The 22,206-nt window shown below is 40.5% G+C and overlaps 1 protein-coding gene across 1 annotated transcript in view; it reads right to left on the bottom strand.

Moving 5' to 3' along the window:
• PLXDC2 (plexin domain containing 2) overlaps positions 1 to 21,779 on the bottom strand; it is a 414,157-nt gene extending 392,378 nt beyond the window's left edge. Inside the window, exon 1 of the mRNA XM_004285697.4 lies at positions 20,840 to 21,779. Coding sequence (XP_004285745.1) covers positions 20,840 to 20,951 — 112 coding nt within the window. The 5' untranslated portion in view covers positions 20,952 to 21,779. The remainder of the gene's footprint in view (positions 1 to 20,839) is intronic.
• Between the last annotated feature and the right edge of the window lie 427 nt (positions 21,780 to 22,206).

A 22,206-nucleotide genomic window follows, 5' to 3' on the forward strand; every position in this document is an offset into this window, starting at 1 on the left:
GCAGAAAGAAGACCAAGTTTGAACTTTGGAATCATAGTTTCATTACCTATTCTCACTATCTGTGTCATCTTAGACAAGTCTCTTCATCTCCTGGACCTTCTATTCCCTTACTGGGAAGAAGTTCATAGCAGCATTATTTACAATAGCTAAAACATGGAAGTAGCCCAAATGTCCATCAATGGGTGAATGGATATGCAAAATCGGAATTTCATATGATAGAATATTATTCAGCATTAAAAAGGAAGGGAATTCTGACACGTGCTACAGTACAAATGAGCCTTGAGGAAGTCATGCAAAGTGAAATAAGCCTGTCACAAAAGATAAAGACAAATCTGTATAATTCCACTTATATGAAGTACTCAGGATAGTCAGAACCATAGAGACGGAAAGTAGAATGGTGGTCTGGGGGTGGAAAATCAGTAGTTAATGTTTAATGGGTACAGAGTTTCAGTTTAACAAGATGAAAGGAATTACGGAGATGGATGGTGGTGATCACATTATAAATGTATTTAATACCCCTGGACTGTACACTTAAAATGGTTAAGATGGTAAATTTTATGTCATGTGTATTTTACCACAATTTTAAAATTTAGGGGAAAATATCGATGTGGGTGTGACGATTAAATGAAATATTATATGGTAAAATTCTTCTTAGGGTTAAAGTGCCACGTAAGTGTGTAGTGGCCCTTTGGTTTGCCTACCCAAACCATCCTCTCTTCTCCTTCCCGAAATGGAGCTGCCCCTAATCCCAGTCTGGCTCCATCTGCATTGCAAGAAGAGAGATCGTTCCTAAAATGAAAAGTGGTTGAGAACCCGCAGTGTGCCAAGCCCTGAGCTAAGGATCCAGCAACAAACAGTGGACCAGGTCCCTGCCATCTAATGGCAACAGAGAGAACATTATGTGGAAAAGATAAAGAAACAAATGTTTTAATGGAGGAAAAATAAAAAGGTAATTTCAGAGAGTGGCCACTGTCTGCTGGGTGGTCTGCAAGACCACTATTAAAAGATGACATGTGAACTGAGACCTGAGTAACAAAAAGGAAACAGGAGGACCTGCATGGGAAGCATATCCTGCATGAGAGGAAGTGAATAATAAACACTGTGGTTTGTGATGAGATCAAACAGGTAGGCGGGGCGGGGCTTGGGATGTGTTGCTCACACAGGGCCTTGTGGGCCATGGGAAAGAGACTGGATTGTACACTTACTTCAATGGAAAGTCATTGGAAGGCTTTAAACAAGGGAGCGCTGTGATTTCATTCATATTATACAAAGGTAAAGTTTAACGGAACCCGGCCTCCTGGCCACGGTGCCATGGCCCTGAGGTGGTCGAGGAAGTCCTTTGACAGGACTTTTAAACTCCAGACTGGGAATATATCAGGCTAAGCCCTTCCGGAGTGGTCCACAGTGGCTGAGGCCTGAAGATGCGACTCACTGTGTGTCCTGCCATGTGGACCAGGCAAGCAGAGGAAGTCTGACTAGAAAGGCAGAGACAAGCTAGATTTCATTTGCTGATAAGAGTCCTAACTTTATTAAATTAGATGCTATTATTGTTGTTATTATTATTGTAGTTGTGGGTTATATCAAAAGCTAGTAGTCTTTAAAAAAAAGCTAGTGGTCTGCATACATTATTCGTTTAAATCTTCCAATAACCCTTTGGTGCATTATTGAAAGAAACTAAGAAGAACAATGAAGCTGGTGCTCAATTGACAGCCCAAGAAATGGTGGGGCTGAGTTGAGATCCATATCTGACTCCCTCATCCTGGCTACCAATCAGCACCACTCATGGGTTCCACTTGTGACCCAGACCCAGCACGTGGTGGGAGGGGACACCTCTGCCCACTACAGGAGTGCCCACAGGCAGAACAGGAGAAAGAACCAGCAGCGGGCAAACCAAAGTCAGCTCTGCAGTTCACTCTTTCCAAACTGCTATTGTTGAAAACGGAAGAATATAGAGTCCCTTAACCTCCAGGGTTAGGGAAAAGTAAATCAGTTCACAAGTACTGACTCGGCTGGATGCCTGCGTCCCTCCTTGCAAAATGGTGAGCAAACGCCAGAGAAACAAGACTTAGGCAGCAATTATTAAGTGAAATGTACAACTGATCAGCAGATTAACAGGTGCGCCCAATACATATGCAGGAACTCAGAAAAACGGCAAGGGACTGTGACAAGACCTCACAGAGGACCCTCTGGTAGTGATGGAAGCTGCGAGTTGAGTTGTTTTATATCAGTCTAATATTTCAATCTTTGCTCTATAGGATTAAATAATTGACTTAAGGTCATTTGAGCTTACACTTCTCAAAACTGTTTCAAAACCTCCATTAAGTTAAGGAGGCTAACAAGCTGATTTGTCTTTTTTATTTGGATTTAAATATACTTGATTACAAATTTAAAATGCTGTATTTATTATTACGTGTTAGAAAACACTACAGAGCCAAAGTTAACAAAAAATACGTAAAATATCAAAAATTTGTGTTTTAATTATTTTATAGATTAACAAAGCATTACATCACCTATTCTAGACACGCAAGTGGGCATTTAGAGCCTGGAAGTTTTACTAAGAAAAAGTGACATAAATTCACTGAATTATAACTATTTTTTTCTTCTTGTTTTACCAAAATACAAGTGATAGAAAGACTAAATGGTTTTATGCTGATGACTTTTTACTAATATCTTGTCAGGTTAAACATTAAAGAGTTTTAAGTGAACAAGAAATTTTAAAAAAAACAAAAAGGAGAGACATGTGTTTCTGATTTACAGGAAAGCATATGACAAAGCCACTTATATCGACGAACAATGATAAATGACCTAACAAGTTCAGTTACAAGCTGAAGGATCACTGTAGATGGAGGTACATTTATAATCACATGAGCATTTCTGCATGTCTTATGAAACAAATTCACTAATTTTGCATTTTGTTGTTTTGGTCTACTAAGTAACTACCTTATGGTATATCCACAAATACCATTAAATTATCAGAACCCAACCTAAGCCATGTCATTTTTCATCTTTCACTTTCTTCCCCATTCACTCATTTCCCCTGTCCCTTCCCCCCACACACATACACACACTGAAGGCATGGAGCAATGTTCCAATTACTAAGAGAAACAAATTTATAATCTTTCCTGAAAGATAACCTACAGCTAAGAAGGTTTTATTGGTTTTAACTTTATTCCTGTTTTTAATTTCAAACTTGCATAAGGCCCATAGTTTATTTATTTATTTTTTTAACTTCAAGCTGGTCAGGAATGTCTTGCCGGGTATCATGTTACAGATGATAACAATCAGTCCTTTTAAAGTCTTCTAACAATTTTATAAAACAACTGTTGATAAAACTCTAACCTGCCTTGAAGGCAATATTGGGAGAAAATAAATACCTCTTTATGAGTTCACCATTTCTTAGTGAGAAGAGAGCTCCAAAGATTTTATGAAAAAATATTTTGATCTTATTTCCTTGAGTGCTTAAATACAAATAAAGTTTAGAAAACTCATAGTTCACAATTATTTACTGAGTACCTACTATGTGCCAGGCACTTTTTTAATCACCATAAATATTCATCTCGAAAGCAGCCATAAAAATGAACTACAGCAAGGAAAAACAACTCTCTTTCCTTAGTTTATTATTTTAATTCCTGGTCTACCTATTGGTAAAGAACAATGAAGTCATTACTCCCTTTTCCTTCAGGGTGTGATGTTGGCTTAAAATCAAAAGTGCATGAAAACTAAACAAGTTATTTTAAATGTCCTTTTTTCTAACATAATTTACCTCGTTATCATGTTACAAACATTTTGTAGCCCAGGCTAAACTGATAAAATAAATGAAACATTCATTTTTCCTCCTGCTACTTCTTAAGATAAAATTCTCTTTCCAACAAACTTTATTTCAGAGGTTTCATGGATTTGATGACTTCAGGTTACATAAATGTGAAATCATTCAAGCCTTAATTAAATTTTTATTAGATGCCACAGCAATTTTCTTACATGTGATATAATAAAGGATTCCATGAGTCAAGCTACATTTTGGGAGAGCTGTGATCATCTTCCCAGAGACAACACTTGTAACATAGTTTACTATATTTATAGCACAGTTACATTCTCAATCTGCCTAGCTCTCTACTGGCTGCTTCTCCACACCTATAAGCAGGTTCAAATCTCACATTCTGGCAAAACCCTCTCTTGCCACTAGGTTCCCCTATGGCTGCTTCCTCTCCATCAATTCTTTCCCAGACATGCTTTTTTTTAAAGACTGCAGTTTCATCCACTCTACCTTCTCACATTTTCATCACTTATCTTATGAAATCTGGCAAAAGCAAGCCCTCATTCATCCACCCCAGCTAAATTTTTAGTCTTACTAAATTCCCAGATGCCCCTCCTTGCCAATTCTAATGACCTGCTTTTCCTCCAGCAGATCAGCCTCCCTCTCCAGGTACCTTCTCCTCATTCTCCCTCCTGGGCGCCTTCCTCCAGACACCCTTCCGAAACCACCTCTCTAGGATTCTGACCTTGACCCTCTGCTCTTCGTCTTTTCATGCTCCTTGGCTGGTTTCCACAATCACTTATATAATGATTCAACATCTCAATCTCGTCCAAGACCACCACCTGGCAGAGCTGGTATCTCCCCTGGGATGCCCCATAACCATCTCAATACTCCATAAGCCTAAAGCTGAACTCATCTTTCCATCCCCCAAAGCACCTGGGGAATTTGGGCATTATCTTAGACTTTCTCCTGTTGCTGGAAGCCTTCACCACTTCTCATCCTTATTAATCCAGTAGTTTCTAAATCTGGTCTGTCTCCAGGTCTGTTCCTTCCTATCTGCTCTCCACACCGATACTAGAGAGACCTTCCTAAGAGGCCCATCTGAGTTTGTCACTCAGCTGACAAAAGTCTGTCACTGGCCAGCTGTAACCTTTAGGAAAGAGTTCAACACCCTTGTATGGTTGAGGAGACCTTTCTTGGTCTTTCAACGGTCTCTCCCCACAGGCCAGGGCAGTTCCCAGAGACCATGCTGTTTCCTGCCTCCAGGCTATTCTCTCTGTTTGGAATGTATTTCTATCTTCTCCAGTCTCCTAAATCTCACTCTCACTTCAAAGCAAGACTGAAACAGCTCCTCCAGGAAGCCTTCCCTGACCCTTTAATCTAAATCCTATAGTCCTTTTTTTTCTCATCCATAGCGCATTTCTCCTCTCCCCCTCGGGCCTCCCTCTTTCTCTCACCCCACGTTTTCTGAGCATTACCTCTTTACCTTCCTATTTTGAATAATGCACTGTAACCCCTACATGGCAAGGACTATATTTTTTATCTCTTTACAGCACAATGCTTGGCACATAGAATACATCTAACAAATGTTTGCTAAATGAATAAATAATTCTGCGAACTAAACTTCATCAACACCAACTTCATGGCATATTAATTTCAATGTAATGCATAACATAAGACACATTCATGGTGTTGTTTGAGAGTGATGGAACAACTCCTTGTTCCTATTAATCATAGTATAATTAAGCCAGTTTCTTCCAGTTTATAGGCTAATCCAACTGTGTAATCTGGGTATCTTGAAAAACTGTATTCACTTTTGATTATATGAGCGAACACTGTAACAGCAGACATGTATTAAAATGGTACCCTAAGCACTATGCCCTACACACGCACAGAGACATCGTATATTGGTTTGGTCCTCAGAGCCCACCCACCTCTCTTTAGCAATTCTCTCTCAGGCCCCCTTTGGCATTCCTGTATCTCTGCCTCTGTAACCCCTACACCTTCACATACACACACAGACACACACACACACACACACACACACACACAGGCATGCACATGCCCACACACACTCTTAATGACTTCTTGCTGTTGTTGGTCTAACCAGGGGCCTGCCTGTCTGGTCTGTTTGAACCTGGACACTGTCTCTTTACCACCTCTGTTCCACAAGGTTTCAAACAGAAAGACCGTCGGTGACCATTGCTCCTCCTTTTAATACTGATAGTTTCCAAGACACATGACCTCAACCCAAAACATGACTCTCTGAAGTCAACGGCCACTGACACACTAGTGTAGGCGACAGTAGTATAGGAACAAGGAGTTGTTCCACGGCTCTCAAATAGCACCATGAGTGTGTCCACTTCTTCCGCCCATGCATGTAGGGCTGTCCTGACAAAAACACCAAAGGCCTCCATGTAGTTCTGTGGAAAAATGCTAAATAGAACTGCTCAGGGAACTCTGAATATTTAAAGGGTTTTATTCATTTCTTATTTTGACATTTCTTATCTTCCATTCACTGATGAAATCTTAGGATAGCTGTCAGGCTCTTACACATATATTGCTTACCTTTTCAGATAAATTCACTAAGACACACGTAGCATTTTGGGTCTCTTCATAAATAGAACGTCGCAATCCAAAAAAGTTAACTGGTCACTCACCCAAGGGAGTTGTGTGATCTTATACAGCAGTTTATTTATCCCTAGAAGCAAGTATGTTAATAAGGTCAAGGAATTATTTTCTTGCTTCAAAGTAGATGACACAGTAGAATTTTATTTCGGGTCCTCGGCCCAGGCCGAGAAAAGAAAACTGTTTCTGGGAGCTTCATCTCACTTTACACAACATGAGTTTGGTAAAAATAAATCCTTTGGGTGTTCTTTTAATGTACGTTTTATTGGAATGATGTTATTCAAATCCAAAGCCTCCCCTAGGCTACGGCTGAGCGAAAGGGAGGACTGAGAAAAAGAGCAGTGCTTTGTATTCCAGGACCTAGCCCTGCAGGTCGAAGCCCGTTCGAGGGGCCTCTACATGCCATCTGAGGCTCACGTGGCCATCAAAAGTGCTAACTGGCCTTAATTCTTCCTACACCTGCAACAGTACCACTGTGTGTGATTATTACTGTACCAAAGATGACATGGTTTTATCTCAGGCAGTTGGAAACACGGGTACCTCGGTAGTTAGTATCTTAAATTAGTGCTGAAAGCCTCCTCAGTCTGCTCACCATTCTGCGGAGAACTCCTTCCCTGGCTCTGCCCTACTTTTTTCCCCTTGTTTACAGTCTTCCCTCAACCTACTGCTTCCACACTTCCTTATATTTCTGTGGCAACCCCACCAAACCTGCAGAGAACAGAAATTTGTCACTGCAGATAAGTAATTCTGCTCCCTTATTACAGATGAAGAAATGGAGGCTCCAGGAGTTAATATTTTCGTACAAGGCCACTCAACTGGTGAACGGTGAGCCAAGGTTTGGACCCAAGCCACGGCTGTCTGGCATCAGAAGCTTCCTTTAACAACCGTAAGGCAATCAAATGCTGTCTCCCTGAGAGAGCCTTCCCCCAAGCCCACCCCTGCCAGACCCTTGCCGTAGTTCTCCTACTAGCCTCCTGCTATGTCCATGTCCGTGTTTCCCTGTAGATCACATCACTTAAGAATAGAAACCATTTTTTACTTTTATCTAAAACAGTGAATTATGAAATTAAACTGATTGGACAAAAATATCTTCCAACTAAAATTATCCCATTGGAGGAACAGCTGAACTAATATGAAAACTACTAGGCGAACAGAACTTTATAAAAGGATTTCAATCATATCATGGAAATGTCATATATTTTAAGCATGCATCACACATAAATGTGTAACATATGGCAGTCCCCAACTTACAGGTAAGAATGTGAGATAGAATGGCTAGGTTTCCAATTAACCTACACAAGCCTATTTCACTTCTAATAAAGACATCGGTTTATTCCTCCATTCACTTTTTTAAAAATTGATTACTTATTGAATAAGTGAATAGATAGAGGAATGAGCCAATGAATTTTAAAATTAGAAGTAAAACAGACTTTGCGGGCCTTTATTCAATAAGTAAGTCAACCAAGTTTAAATTGAGAAGCTACTATATGCTTGGTGTTATGCTGAAATATAATCTTACCATTCTTGTTTTCTTTTTAAATTTTTAATGATCTGGAAAATCCCAATAAAAAAGTATTAAGTAAATAAAATGGGACTTTCCTGGTGGCACAGTGGTTAAGAATCTTCCTGCCAATGCAGGGGACGCGGGTTCTTCCGGGAAGATCCCACATGCTGTGGAGCAACTAAGCCTGCACGCCACAACTAGTGAGCCTGCACTCTAGAGCCCGCGAGCCACAACTACTGAGCCCGCGTGCCACAACTACTGAAGCCCACGTTCCTAGAGACTGTGCTCTGCAACAAGAGAAGCCATCACAACGAAAAGCCCGCGCACCGCAACGAAGAGTAGCCCCTGCTTGTTTCAACTAGAGAAAGCCCGCATGCAGCAACGAAGACCCAACGCAGCCATAAATAAATAAATTTTTTAAAAAATAAAAATAAAATGAATAATTGGCCATGGATCAACTATTTTCTGCTTAACACTTTTTTGCCTCTTAATCCTGGGTACAGATTAATGGGCTGACAAAAGCTATGACATGTTAAGGTTTTCTCCTTTCTACTTCCTGGAATGTATATCTAGATCCATAAGGAAAATAAAATAATAGGAACTGCAGGGAAAATAAAAGGAAGACACCAAATTAAACATGAAGAAAGAGTAGAAAAATAAGACCCAGGTAAGAGAATTTAATTTGTAAAATGAGAAAGGGACGAAAAATTACTTAAGAAAACCAACAGGGAAAAATCGATTGCAGTCGCAACTTCTGACTCATCTGATAAATCTCACCTAATGTCCAAGCACTGAATTATTTCAACGGTCACTGAAAGGACACCTCCCAAATGAACTTACTCAAAAATTTCATTTAACAAATACTTATCGAGTACCTTCTGTATTCCAAACACTCTGAAAGGTGCTAAGAAAACAAAAAAGTACAACAAACTGGGTTCCTGCACTCACAGAGTTTACAATCTAGTAGGAGAAATAGTCCTCAATCAAATAATTATTCACATAAAAATATAATTGAAAACTGTGACAATATAATTGAAAACAAGACTCTTTCAGTGGCGAGTAATACATCTCAACTAAAAACAGTAATTTTCTGCTTTATGCTATCAGAAAGTCTAAGACTATCTGTAGATGGCTTTAAATGTATATCTTCCCAACGCAGCAACCCCCAGAATAATTTTTTTAAAAAGACCCTCTCTCTTCTAGAATGTGTAGATAACATTTAGGCAAGAATTAATTGGCCTGAGGTCCAAGATGAAAGGTTATTATGAGTATCCACCTTTGGGACACATGCTGAACTGTCTGGAGAAGCATGACATTATGATAAAAGGCCCAGGTGAACAACATAGAGTCAGACAGATGACATTCCTAAATGATGGTGAGGTGCTGTTTCTAAAAGACTGAACATTCCCAAATAATGAGAAGGTACTGTTACCAGAAGAAGCGGGTAAGAGATACTGAGCAGATGACACTATCAGATGTTCACTCCATAAAATTAATGTGGAATATAGGAAGAGCTTGGGAGAGTGTTTCTAGAGAAGCAATAAATAAAAAGGCAAGGTGAGAAAAATGTGCTTGGAGAGTAACAAATACAAGTCGTTGAGTATATGAAAAATTCTGACTAAAACTTCAGCAAGTAGGTCATGTTCAAGACCTCAGAAAGACTTAACTCACATCAATGGGTTAACTCACATTCTGGGTACAGATTAATGACCTGACAAAAGCTATGATGTATGCAGTATTAAGAGACATTTAAGACTCTTTCGCTGAAAAAATGTTTCAAAGGCCGCCCAGTGGTTTGTATCTGGAACTCTTGTAAGTATCTAATTTCAGGGAACATTTCCCAGTTTGCATCTTTAGCTTTGAAATACCTGGAAAGCTGTTCATGCAAATTTCATAGTTCAGTCTCTAATTTCTATTTCATTCATTGTTTATCCATACATCTTTTTTGTAACTATGGAATTCTCTCCAAGGAAACAAATGAATGTATTTTAATACTTTACCAGACAATTCAAGTTTTTGGATTATAAATCATTAAAGTATCCCTTTCTCTGTCCTTCCCAGCTTACTGTGTGACTTGATCATTCTTAAACCACCATTTGTAAATGAATTCTCAGTTCTCCACAAACGCATGTGACAAATTCCCTTACTCTGAAGTCACTCAGTCTCTGGTTTCTCTACACATTTTAATCATGGGCATTTAAATCTCAGGCATCATGTTAAAGAAATTATGACTGAGAAATTCTGCCCAAAGAAATATGTAGAAATAAGGTACAAACAAAACTCTTTGCCTGAGTGATAAATCTGAACAAACGTAGTACCATCATACCAAGTGGAACACTGACCAGATTCCTCCATTCTACGAATTTTCAAAGAGGGCTCCCTGTATTTGGAGCTAGTGATGCAGTGGTGATCAGTCCCATACAGCCTATTGTCCTGGGCAGCTCACAGTCCAGTGCAGGCAGGGCTGTTACACCACTGACGGTAAGTGACAGGATGAAGAGGTGTAGAGTGCACTTTGGCAAGGTACTCATCTCAGACGTGGACCTGGCAGAGAAACACTGAGAAATGATTCAATAATGCTGAAAATCAAGATGAAGCTGAGACCTGAAGGACAAATAGCCAAGAAGAGGAGGAAAGGGTGCTCCAAGAGGAGGGAATGGCGTGTGCAGTTTCTTGGGGAAAGAGAGTATGGGAAACTTGGGAGAGTATAATGGAGGAAGTGATGCATTTGAACCTGGACAGGTAAGCCAGGACCAGGTTACTGAGGGCTTTGACCTCTAGGGCGAGACCCTTAGGAAGACAGGAAGGTATTTTCAGCAGAGGAGTGACACAGATCTTCATTTCAGAAAGATCTTTCAGGCCATGGAATGAAGAAGGGATTCCAGCAGGACTATGTTGGAGGGAAGGTGGGAAGCTGTTGAAATGAACTAGGCTAGAAATGATGGTGCCTGCCAGAGCGAGGATAAGGGAACTGGGGATACAGAAAGGCAGTCTCAAGTCAGACATCAGGTCTTGGTTTCAGAAAAATCAGCTTCTTATTGGCTGTGCCTATTTTACAAACGGCTCTTCTAAAAACAGCTTGACAAAACTGAGATTGCACAAATCTGGCTTCCTGCGGAAAGCTGTTTTGCAATGTCCAGACAATGAGACTATCATCTGCAAATGACTTTGAATCATGCTTGTTTTTAAAAATATCTGAAATGAACACAGATGTTAAAAAAGATAACGAAGGTTAAATAACAAAGAAATGAAACAGCCTGCCTGGCTTGTCCATTTACTCCTGATTAAAAACTATCCAAATCAGTATGCATGAGTTCAGAACAATGGCCACTTATAAACTGTGCTGAGACAGAGATGAAGTTAGGAATTTCAAATCAAGCAAATTATAAACCTTTAATTTATAAATGCCTACAGTCTAAATAAAATCATAAATCTATTACCTTTAAATGGTAGCAATTTGTAAAGTGTACTCTCGTTCAATGTAGATCGGCCATGGAATTGATATTAATTAGCTAAAGAGCAAACACGAAGGAGAATCCTAAATCCAGAGGATTTCACCATTCTCATCAGAGCTGATTCTTATGAAGCAGCAAATTTAAAGTCTTGCTTTATACTGCTATGCTGGTCCAGAGATAGGTTACTAGAATGACCCTGTAAAACTGTCATTTCCATGTTTATTTACCTAGCAACCACCTGTCATTTGTGGTAGTTTCTAAGAAGTTAGGAATTAACATTCTTTTCCTTAGTTGAGTTGTTCATTTTAATTAACCTATCGTTTTCCCCTCGTATTGCCTAAGAAACAATTAGATGTATGGTTAGTATCATGATGTGATCAGGAAAACAGCACTAGCACTCAACATCATTTCAATGAAAAAAGGTCACTTGCCAAAAAACCGCTATTAACAATTTGTTATGAAGCGCAGTGGTACTTGTTCTGGCTTTTAGCTGTTGTAGAAAAGAAATTACATCATCTCCAAGTTGTTTAAAAATTGAAATCTTTACCAAATGACCCTGAGATATAATGTGATTTCAATCAAAAGTTCAACAGAGTTTTTAGCGAAACCTGAAAAGTTTATCCTAAAATAGATACGGAAAAGCAAAGAGCCTTGTAGAACAGCCAAGACACTTCTGAAGATCAAGAAGAAGGAGGACAGCTTTGTCCCACCAGACATAAAGACTTGTTATAAGCTAAAGTAATTAAGACTGTGATATCTGCACAGGGATAATTATCAGGGTCCCACACGCCTTTATCTTTGAAGTACTTTATCTCGGAAGATCTACCAGGGCTTATCCCAGGTTTTATATTTTAAAGCAGAACGTTCACAGCCCCAATAACCCATGAATTCTACCTCTAAATAGAAGTCCCACATATGAACATGAAGAGATGCATGCAAGGATATTTACAGCACCAATGTTCAAAACGGCACTGACAGGCGAGGGAAATGAAGAGGTACAAACTTCCAGTTAACAAAATGAATGGGTCACAGGGATGAAATGTACAGTTTGGGGAATATAGTCAATAATAATGTAACATCTTTGTATGGTGACAAAGGTGGTTAAAAGGTACAAATTCCAGTTGTAAGATAAATAAGTAGTAGGGATGTAATATACAACATGAGAAACGTAATTAACATTACTGTGCATTATATGTGAAAGTTCTTAAGAGAGTAAATCATGAGTTCTCATCACAAGGAAAAAGTTTTTTCCTTTGTCTTTTATTTTGTATCTGTATGAGATGATGGATGTTCTCCAAACTTACCGTGGTCATCATTTCATGATGTATGGAAGTCAACTCATTATGCTATACACCTTAAACTTACACTGTGTTGTATATCAATTATATCTCAATAAAATGGGAGTAAAAATAACATGCCACTATTCCATTAAAAAAAAAGTACTGATTTTTTTGTTGATGGAATATTGGATAAACCAATTGTGGAAAAATAACTGGAAGACTGGATAAATCAATTGTGGGATAAATCGACTGGGAAAATTAAGAGCAACACAGTTACATGTAATACATGTGTACAAAATAATAAGTGACAATTTAGCCTCAATCAAAATTGTTTCACAACATATTTATAAATATTTTGCAAGTCTTGCCATATTTACAAATATTACTATAATATTCTGATACAGGAAATATTTTTACACATACTTCATATCAAACTAAAAGCTTTCATAAAATCCATTTAATTTGAATAAAAGAATTAAGCATTTAGAAAACTATGCAAAATTTTAAAATTCAAATTATAAAACAGATAAGATATATTATGCAAGATATACAATATCCTATGATGTTATATCAGCATATGAAAATAAAACATTGAGCAACATCTTTATAATACAGCAAGAACACTTTCAAACTAAAATGTGAAATGGCATTTTTTTTTAACCTTACAAGTCAACTTTATTTTTATGGGGCATTCAGAGCCTTCAAATAGGTGTTAAAATATTCTTTAAACTTTTGCCGTGTGACAAAAACTCAAATGACCCTCTCTATTCCCTCTCCAAACAAACAAGAACCAAAGAACAAAAATGCAAATACACAGCAATATGCCTTTTAGTTCAATTCTTGTTTCTTCGAATACAGAAAATTGTAAATAATTGAAACTAAAATAGATTCAAAATATGTAGATTACCAATTAGTGACATAAAGTTAGGACAAGTTGATTGTCTACTAAAAGGACTAAATTACCAAAAAAAAAAAAAAAGTAATTATAGGTGTATATTCCCAGGAAATATAAATACTAAAAAGTCACAATTAAAATAGCTAGTATCAGTCAACTACACTTCACTTAATATAAATAAATAGCTAATATCAGATGATATAATTCTTGAAAGAAGTATGCATATGTAGTCACTAGAGCTAATTTTAAACATAAAACTATAGCCTAGCAAAATAATTGAGAGGTTTTTTTAATCAAAAGTTCAGAACAGGATTCATTTAAATATCAGGAACCCATGTGCACTTAAAATATGAGTTAGTATAGCAAAAATTACTTCATATATACTTTTTCATGAATATTTTGCAATGCAGATTACACTGATGTAATTTCTTCATAGATCCTTTTTCAATGTATTGAAGGAAATGGATAACAAAAGGAGAAGGGGAGGGGGCAACCAAAAGAAGTCAGATACTGCTATGCCGGCAGTAAGGTCAATGGGCTCTTTTAAACAAACAAACAAAAATATACCAATTGAATAATCAGGTTCATGGGGTCAGTGGTAGCTGCAGTCTAAGTTGTATCTTGGAGAGAATTATGCAAATATGTATGTTAATGTATACAGACTTAGCATGAGCTATACCCTAAATGCACCTACAGGACTACTTTACATCTTGAAAATCATTATTACTTATGAATTCCACATTGCAAAATGATAAATTCTGCCTGTCTTACTTCCCTTTTAGGGTTTAGGGAAATAAATATTTTATTGGGTCCAAATTACAGTTTCAGAGAGAAAAAGTTGGGAGCTACTGCTACAAACAGATACATATAAACACAGAGGATATTATTACTATCTAAAAAACATCATTGCATGTTGAATGCTCCATACTCCAACTGGACCAAAGAACACATTATCCTCATCTAAATAAACCAGGGTGTACCTACCAAGCAGCAAGCTGAGAGAGAATTTATCAGTTTTATGTAGACTTCTCCTACCACTGAACACTCCAATATGTAGAAAATGTAGAAAACTGAATATGTAGAAAATGTAGAATATGTAGAAAATTGGCTTTTAAATATTCTGATTCTTATGCAGTTTATCTGCAGGGCAAATTCTCATTAGTCTCTCTATATAGTCTCATAGCCTCAATCAGCTAAGCAGGATGAGACCTTGAGTAATATGTATTCTAGGGAAATTTTCCAGTTAATGAGTGAAAAATAATAGGTGGAGGAAGAGAGGGGAACTAAGTCATAAGATTCCAGAAAAGTAAAATGAAGTCATTCTGCATCCCTGCCTCTATGACCCTCTCTTGACAAAATCACTGGCCACTTTCTACTATAACGCCTGAGGCAGGAACAGTGAGGACAGCTGATTTTAATTTGGAAGGGAAAGGAGAGTTACTATTGCTTAGATGTGTTTGGCTGGCCTCTGGAGGAAGGGATTACAAGTCTGTATTTCAAGGAAGGTCACACCGTTTCTGACCCCATGTTCAGATCTACGGTTTTTAACAGGCTCCTGACAAGACCTCTAATTTTATTTAAATACTCATATCTGTACCATCAATCCATATCTTACCACCTTTTTAATTAAAGAAGGCAAGATAAAAACAAGCCAAAGAAAAAATATGCAATGGGTTCAAAGTCTGGTTACAATACAATGTAGAATACTTTATATTCTATTCTCTCCTCAGATATTATTCTGTTCATTTGGCCAGGCAATATATGACACAATAAACTGTGGGAGGAACTGTCTTAGTAAAAGCATTACTACTTAGTCTTGTCATTCTGCAGCAACTTCCTCAGTTGAACAGAATCATTGTCTGGAGGATAGTGAGGGAAGACATCCTGTGTGAACCTCAGTGAAGAAGAAAGACTTCTCAGAGTGGAATACTGGGAAGAGATAAAGCTCTGCAAAATATAAATATGTGCTCAGAATGAAGGCAAAGGACTGGAGTTAGTCAGATTCAAAGAAAGCAGAAAAGCAACTTTGTAATATACAACCTTAGGTATTATGGTGACTGCTTTTTATTTACTTATTTCCCATCTCTACAACAAATACAAGATTTTAAGGGAGAAAAGCTGGACAAAGCTAAATGAGAGTAGGAGAGATAAGATGAAGACCCAGGTAAACCAGTACAAAAAATGCAGGCCAGAAGGTTTATATACTTGTTGGATGTGGGCTTTCAAAAAACCACATTTTTTAAAAGCAATGTTTCTGGTCACTATTTATAATGTCCAGAAGATGCAAACAAACCAGTGCAGAAGAAGACCAGCTATATCTGTTATTAAGACACAAGATCTTTCTCTCTGTGTCTGTCTGTCTCTCTCTGTTACTTGGGGAGCAGATACTGTGCAATGCATTGCACCATACCACCTCCCCCAATAACAGCCACCATAACAAGTTTTAGGAGACTATATTTTTAAAGCCACCTTCAGTGCAGGTTAATGGCATGCGGCCTAAGCACAATTCAGTTCAAAAGTAATTTCACAAAGAACTAAGTAGTGTTCGTCTCCACTGAAAATAGAGCACCACCACTATATATACATATTATGTACACATACACACATATACATATATATACACACACTGTACTTTAAGGTATTAGATTAAGTACTTCTGGTTTCTGAAAATACAGTCAGAAGCCAGAAGTATAGCAGAATGGCGGAATGAACTTTTTGAAAGTTCTATCTATTAACAGAAGGTTTAAGGTAAATATCACCCAGCAGAACCATTATGACAGGCCTCTGGATCCTATTCTCTCATTTCAAACTATTGTTCTCTGAAGCCCACTGTATTTTCATTGCCATCTTACTTATGGAAGAAAGTCATAAATAGAGCAAGAAGTATGAAAGTCTCCCAAGGTGACAGTCTAGTCAACAGTCCAGCTTGCACTGTAATTCCAGTCGGTTCAGTCAGTGCGACAACTATTTATTGCATGCCTGTGTGGTAGATGCCACAGGGGATTCACAAGTGAATGACAGCAGAGCCTGATATGTTCTAAAAGAATATATGAAAAAGAGATGCCGAAATGAGAAGGAAACAAACTCCTACGATACCAAGCAGAGTCCAACCAGTGCCTTAAAAAAGGCCTAGAGTTCTCGGAGGGTTCTGAGACACCTCATCCTTTTGTGAACCGTGTCACTGGAGATAAGTTTGTAAGAAAAAGTAGAAGGTGGATGGGTGGAGATGGGTTAGGGAAGGAAGGGCAGGAGGCGTGGCATGGAGGTGGTAGCGCCTGGTACACACTCTGGGAACATCAAGAAGCCTCATTTGGCAAGACTGTTAAAAACACGCGGGGGAGGGGGAGGTGGGAAGGCAGTCTGAGGCCTCTCGGTAATGGCCATGGTGAAGAGACTGTACTGAATGTAGTGGGGAACCAACTCGAGGCTTTGGATCTCATGGTCACAGTTGACCAATTCATTCATCTTCATAAATATACTGTTTCTACAAGAGGAGATACCTTTTAGGAAGCAAAAAACTGAAACCAAAACTATTGAAAAGAATCCACAGTATCTACCTCTCTGCATGAAAGTATGTGATTCTTGCAGAGGTGAAATCTGTGGGGAGGAAATTAGTATTTTCCATTCCTAAGTTTTACTCAGGCACATTCTCCTTGATAAGAACCTGCTTCCAAAGATCAAACTTAAGAAAGGCACCAATTGTCCTAACTGTAATAATCCCAAATCTCTCTGCAAACAACCATGAATTTCAAACCTTATTTATGAATTAAGTGTTCCAGATCACAGTTATGTCTCATTCCAAACTTACCCAACCTCAGGCTTCAACTTCTATCTATCCTCTAAAGGAAAGAGACTCTCACATTTTATATTTCAAAAATTTCTGTATGCAGTCAAGAGTCATTGATTTTTTAAAACCTGTGATTTTCTAATAATCTGACCCACGTCCGTTGTATAGAGATATTTGCTTGAATTAACCCTCTGTCTTAATCTTTTGCTCCAGGTATGTCTGCATATAGTTAGAAATTTTGTACTAGTGACAGTATGTCTCAACAGAGATACTCTTATAGCAAACTCCACAGATTAGTAATATTTCAAACTAAGTTTTTTAACTCTAATGAAAGCAGAAAATAATAGGAAAATATCCAACTAGAAAAACAACTAAATGTAAACGATCTGTTAAAAATAAACTACTTGTTTCTAGAACACGGCAATATTAGAAAGTTTGAAAAGTGAAAATTCCTTGGGGTCCTAAACTATTATTGCTCTCTCTATAGTGGTAATGAACTTCCTTGTTGCATTAAATCACATTTAAGAGCATATAACTACATATTTTAGGCCTTTTTTCCTGATTTAAATTTTAGAATTCTACAAGATATGACTGCATCTTTCTCCTTTGACATTGTTACTAAACCGTTTTTCAATCAGTTCAGGATATAAAGATGAATGTATAACAATATGGAAATGATTTGAGATTTATAAAATTTAACATTATTCTAAGCTTATTTTTCTCTAAACATTGGTTGAGGTATACTATTTAGTGTGGGCAAATACTTTTCAGATATACATAGAATACATTCAATCCTAAAAGAAAATTCACTATATAATGAACTTTTAATCACAAGAGAGATAATTTTAAAGTATATTCTTGAAAATTCCACAACGTGTTAATAATTGCCAACAGTGATGCGAAAGAGAGTACTTGGGGTTTTCCACTGTACTTATCACACCACACGAATGTATTCAAGGTGTAAGTCTACATGTAGGGAGTACTATATAAATATTAAATGAATAAATATTTAATTTCAACGAAAATGGGAAATATAATAAACTCTCATTGTTTTAAATTGCCACTCATTTACGAATGTTAAGTTGAAATATCAAAAAATACTGCACATAGGAAAGAAAATTTTGAGGATCACTCATCTCAGGTTTGGGAGAGAATGGGAAGGAAATTAGTGGTTTCTCTGCCCTCTGGTGGCAACAAAGTCAACTGCAGCATTTCTAAAGGAATGCATAAAAAATGTCCTTTATGAAATCAGACTCCCCTGCCCCCAACCCCCGCCAAAATGTCTGTAAAAAAATCCTGATTGCTACATGCCGAATTCCAAGACTGTCGGACTTTTAAAAAATTTCCTGTATTGAACTTTTTAGCTAGACTATTTTACAAAGGAAACTATATTTTTTCTTCCATTTCATTGCTGTATTTTAGGTATTACAGTAGCCTAACCATTTAATTCCAAGATTATTTAATAAAATTAATGCAGACTGATAACCAGGAAAGAAGTTACTTCATTTTGTAATAAATCTCAAAAAATTTGCTGAGAAGTATAAAACTATTCCTTTTTTACTCAATCCTGTAAAGATGTGGGCTTCTAGAGTAGTTTTCCACCAGAAGTACTGGTTTATAATACCTGCAGCTCTATGTTGAACAATTTACGTAATTCATATTCCCCAGATCAAAGGCTTTTAACTATCTGTTCAATTTTAGAGTGGAGTAAATTTTATCCTCAATTTGAGAACTCAGAATAGTAAACTTATTGTATGTATTGTTCTTTTCTCAGTAACATATTATTAATGGAAAAAGTTCAGGAAAAAAATAAACATTTGCTGACCTTTTATTTTTTTACTGTAAATGCATTATTTACTCCCAGTGCCGAAGAGGTTTTCAAATAAACAACTTGGGATGCATTTTTGGCACACGCACCTCTCTAACCTCCTTTGGAAAGAAGTAAATTGCTTTCTTTAAGCATTTATTTATTTCATGAAGATGCCCATGAAAACTACTGTTGCACTTCTTAAAATAAATGTGCAGCTTCCCAGACGAGTAAAAGTCTTTTTGTTTACCAATGAAATGTAGCAGAGAAATACACAGAAGGTATGATCTATTGATATAAATAATACCTAGTCAAGAACAACCTATGTCCATCTACGCAGAACCCATTATATGTGATAAAGACAAATCAACATCCAGGAAACTTGCGTTTTATTCACAGCTTTAAAAGTGTTGTCATCTTGTTGCCCTCCCCCCGTCCCCCAACACACACACACCCTCCAATCATAAATTGAGGAAGAGTGAGAATCTGTGTTTTCTCCATAAGAATTTACACCAGGGGCAGACACAGTGTTTCGGCTGTCTCAGCTCGGTAACATTTCATTCAAGGACTCCCCTTCAAGATTCACCTCACCTGGAATCCCCAGGTGCTCTCCCTAGCCTTCCATCTGCGACTGGCAGGTTTGACATTTGCGGACGCCAGTAGATTTCCTGAGGAACCACTTACCGTTTCCCCTCCTCAGGATTAAAACAGAACAAAACAAAACCTTGATTAGCCTCATCAGCAAGGTTTTATTTCCTTTTTCTTTTCCCTGTAAGTGTCTTTGCTCATTCACCTCCTCTCGAAGTCTATCCATTTCTTCCCAGGGGGCAGAAATGGGGAGCAGGCGCCCGGTTCACAGTGGGCAGGGTGCGGAAGGCAGCTGGACCTCCGGCTCAGCAGCGCCTCGCCAGGAGGAGCCGGCGCGCCCAGGGCGGCGTCGCCGGCTCCGCGCTCGCCCCGCGGGGCGCGGCTCCGGAGGGACGCGCACCTGGCTGGAGCAGCCACCCCTGGGAACGTGCGGGGCCGGGGCTCCGCGTGGGGGCAATATCAGGCCACTCGGAGGTGGCCCTGCACGTTCAGGCCTGTCTGCGAAGCCGGCCGGCGGAGGACAATGGAGCCAGTGGTTGGTCTCCAGAGGGGCGCCCGCCCCACCTCTGCCACCTCCTTCCTTCCTCTGCGTTCCGCCGCACCCACCCCGCCCCACTTCCAGCGCCCGCTCAGCCCCAGACAGCAAGAGGGAGCAGAGGTGGGGATCGCCTGGGGGGAGGAAGGTGCGGCCCCAGGGAATTTTCTTCAGCAGAGGGGAGCTCTGCAATCCCCGGCTGCCACCACGTCCACCCCCTACCGCCCCCTTCGCGCACTCCCTTAGCAGCAGAGAAGGAGGAGGGGCCGGGGAGGACACAGCCCAGGCTGCCAGCTCCTGGGCGAGGTATCCGCGTAAGGTTTGCTCTAACCCCAGAGCCCTCTCTGGGCGCGTCCGGGGAGTCAGTACCACTCCCTGCCAGCCGCTCAGGTGAAGCAAGCGGTAAATCCTTAAGATAACCCCCAGTCCCTACCACCCTACTCATCCAGCCAACATTCTTCTGCCCATTTGAGAAGCCCAAGTTTAGTCGAAATGCAATTGCAATAACTTTGCCAAGGGCATAGGTGGGGAGGGAGTGGGTTAACAACGGGGTGCCAGAGAGGTCTTCAGCTGGGCACAGAAGCAAGAAGCGAAAGTGGATCTTACCATTGACTTGGTTTCCAGGCTTCCCTTCAGCGAACTGAAACCGGTCCATTAAAAAGTGGCAAAGTAACACAACTCCTGCAGCAGCCAGGTCGGCCCTCGGGAACCTCGCCATGCCGCTGCCGCGACCTCCCTCCCCTTCCCCGCCAGTACTTCTCCGGCACCCTGTGCCCCGGGGCTCCCGCTGGGAATGGGGACAACGGGGCCGAACGCTGAGGACTGGTCTCGGCGGGATGCAGAGGCCTTTGTAAATTTCTCTGGGACTTCACACCCGGGAGCCGGGAAGAGGAAGAAGGGAGAGCGAGGGGAGCGCAGTCCTCTCCGGACCTCCAGGTCTCTCTTCACAACTTGCCACGACACTCGCAGCCCTCACCCCAGACACACAACAATTGCGGAGACGAAAGGCCACTTGAGCTGGGGCTGGCAAACTCTCCCTTCCGCACAAGCAGCGCCACCCCGGTGCCCGTAGACGGTGACTTCCGAGCCCCCGCGATGCGCTCCACTGGGTTCAAAACAGATCTAATTCCTCAGCCAGCGCGGGTGCCTGTCCAAATCCAAGAGGGCTGTCGGCTCGGAAGGAACTTTCCCCAGTCCTAGGGTGGCCCCCGCGGAAGGTTTGGGTTTGCGGGAAGGGGGTTACTGTGGGATGGCGAAACCCCTCCGACAAGTTTTTCTTCTTTTCTTCGCCCCGACGCTGGGCGCGCGTCCCTGCTCGCAGCCGGAGGGATGAGCAGCCCCAGAGCTGAGCCCCGGGAAGGCTCGGGCTGCAGCAGTCCGAGGTCCGAAGGCAGGAAAAATGTATTGGGGAAAAAAAGAGAGAGAGAGAGGAAGAAGAAAGAAATGGGGAGGGAAAAGTCAGGCTGAAACCTATCGGGAGAGGGTTCCTCCTGGCTAAGGAGGAGGTGGCCCCAAGCCCCGCCGAGCCCCGGAGTTTGGTGGCGGAGGAGGCGCCGCCGCCGCCGCGCTCCCCCGCACTCCAGCTCCACACTTTGGGGAGGGAAGGCAGCTCGCAATTTGCCAGATCTGCCGTTGCATTCCCCCCCCCCGCTTCCCTCCCCCTTTCTCCTCCAGGCGTCTCCCACCTTCCTCCCCGAAACCGGCAGCTAGCACCGACCTGTCCAATGGCTGCACTTTCCTCGGGGCTGGCAGAGGAGTCGCCGAGAGATTAAACCCGGGGAGCAAGGCAAGGGGGAGTGAGAGGGCAACTCCGGCCCGGCGTGCCCCCCGGCAGCCGGCGGCCTGGCGCGCCGGGAGAGAAGGCGAGAAAGCCAAGCTAGGAGGGGAGCGCCGGACGGCACCTCTGCGCTGCCCGGGCGCCATGCCCGCACCCGGCTCGCACCCCTGGCGGTCGGGCCAGCGGTACCCGCACC

This window comes from Orcinus orca, chromosome 2, assembly GCF_937001465.1.
Source record: "Orcinus orca chromosome 2, mOrcOrc1.1, whole genome shotgun sequence".
In the NCBI taxonomy this organism is placed as follows: Eukaryota; Metazoa; Chordata; class Mammalia; order Artiodactyla; family Delphinidae; genus Orcinus; species Orcinus orca.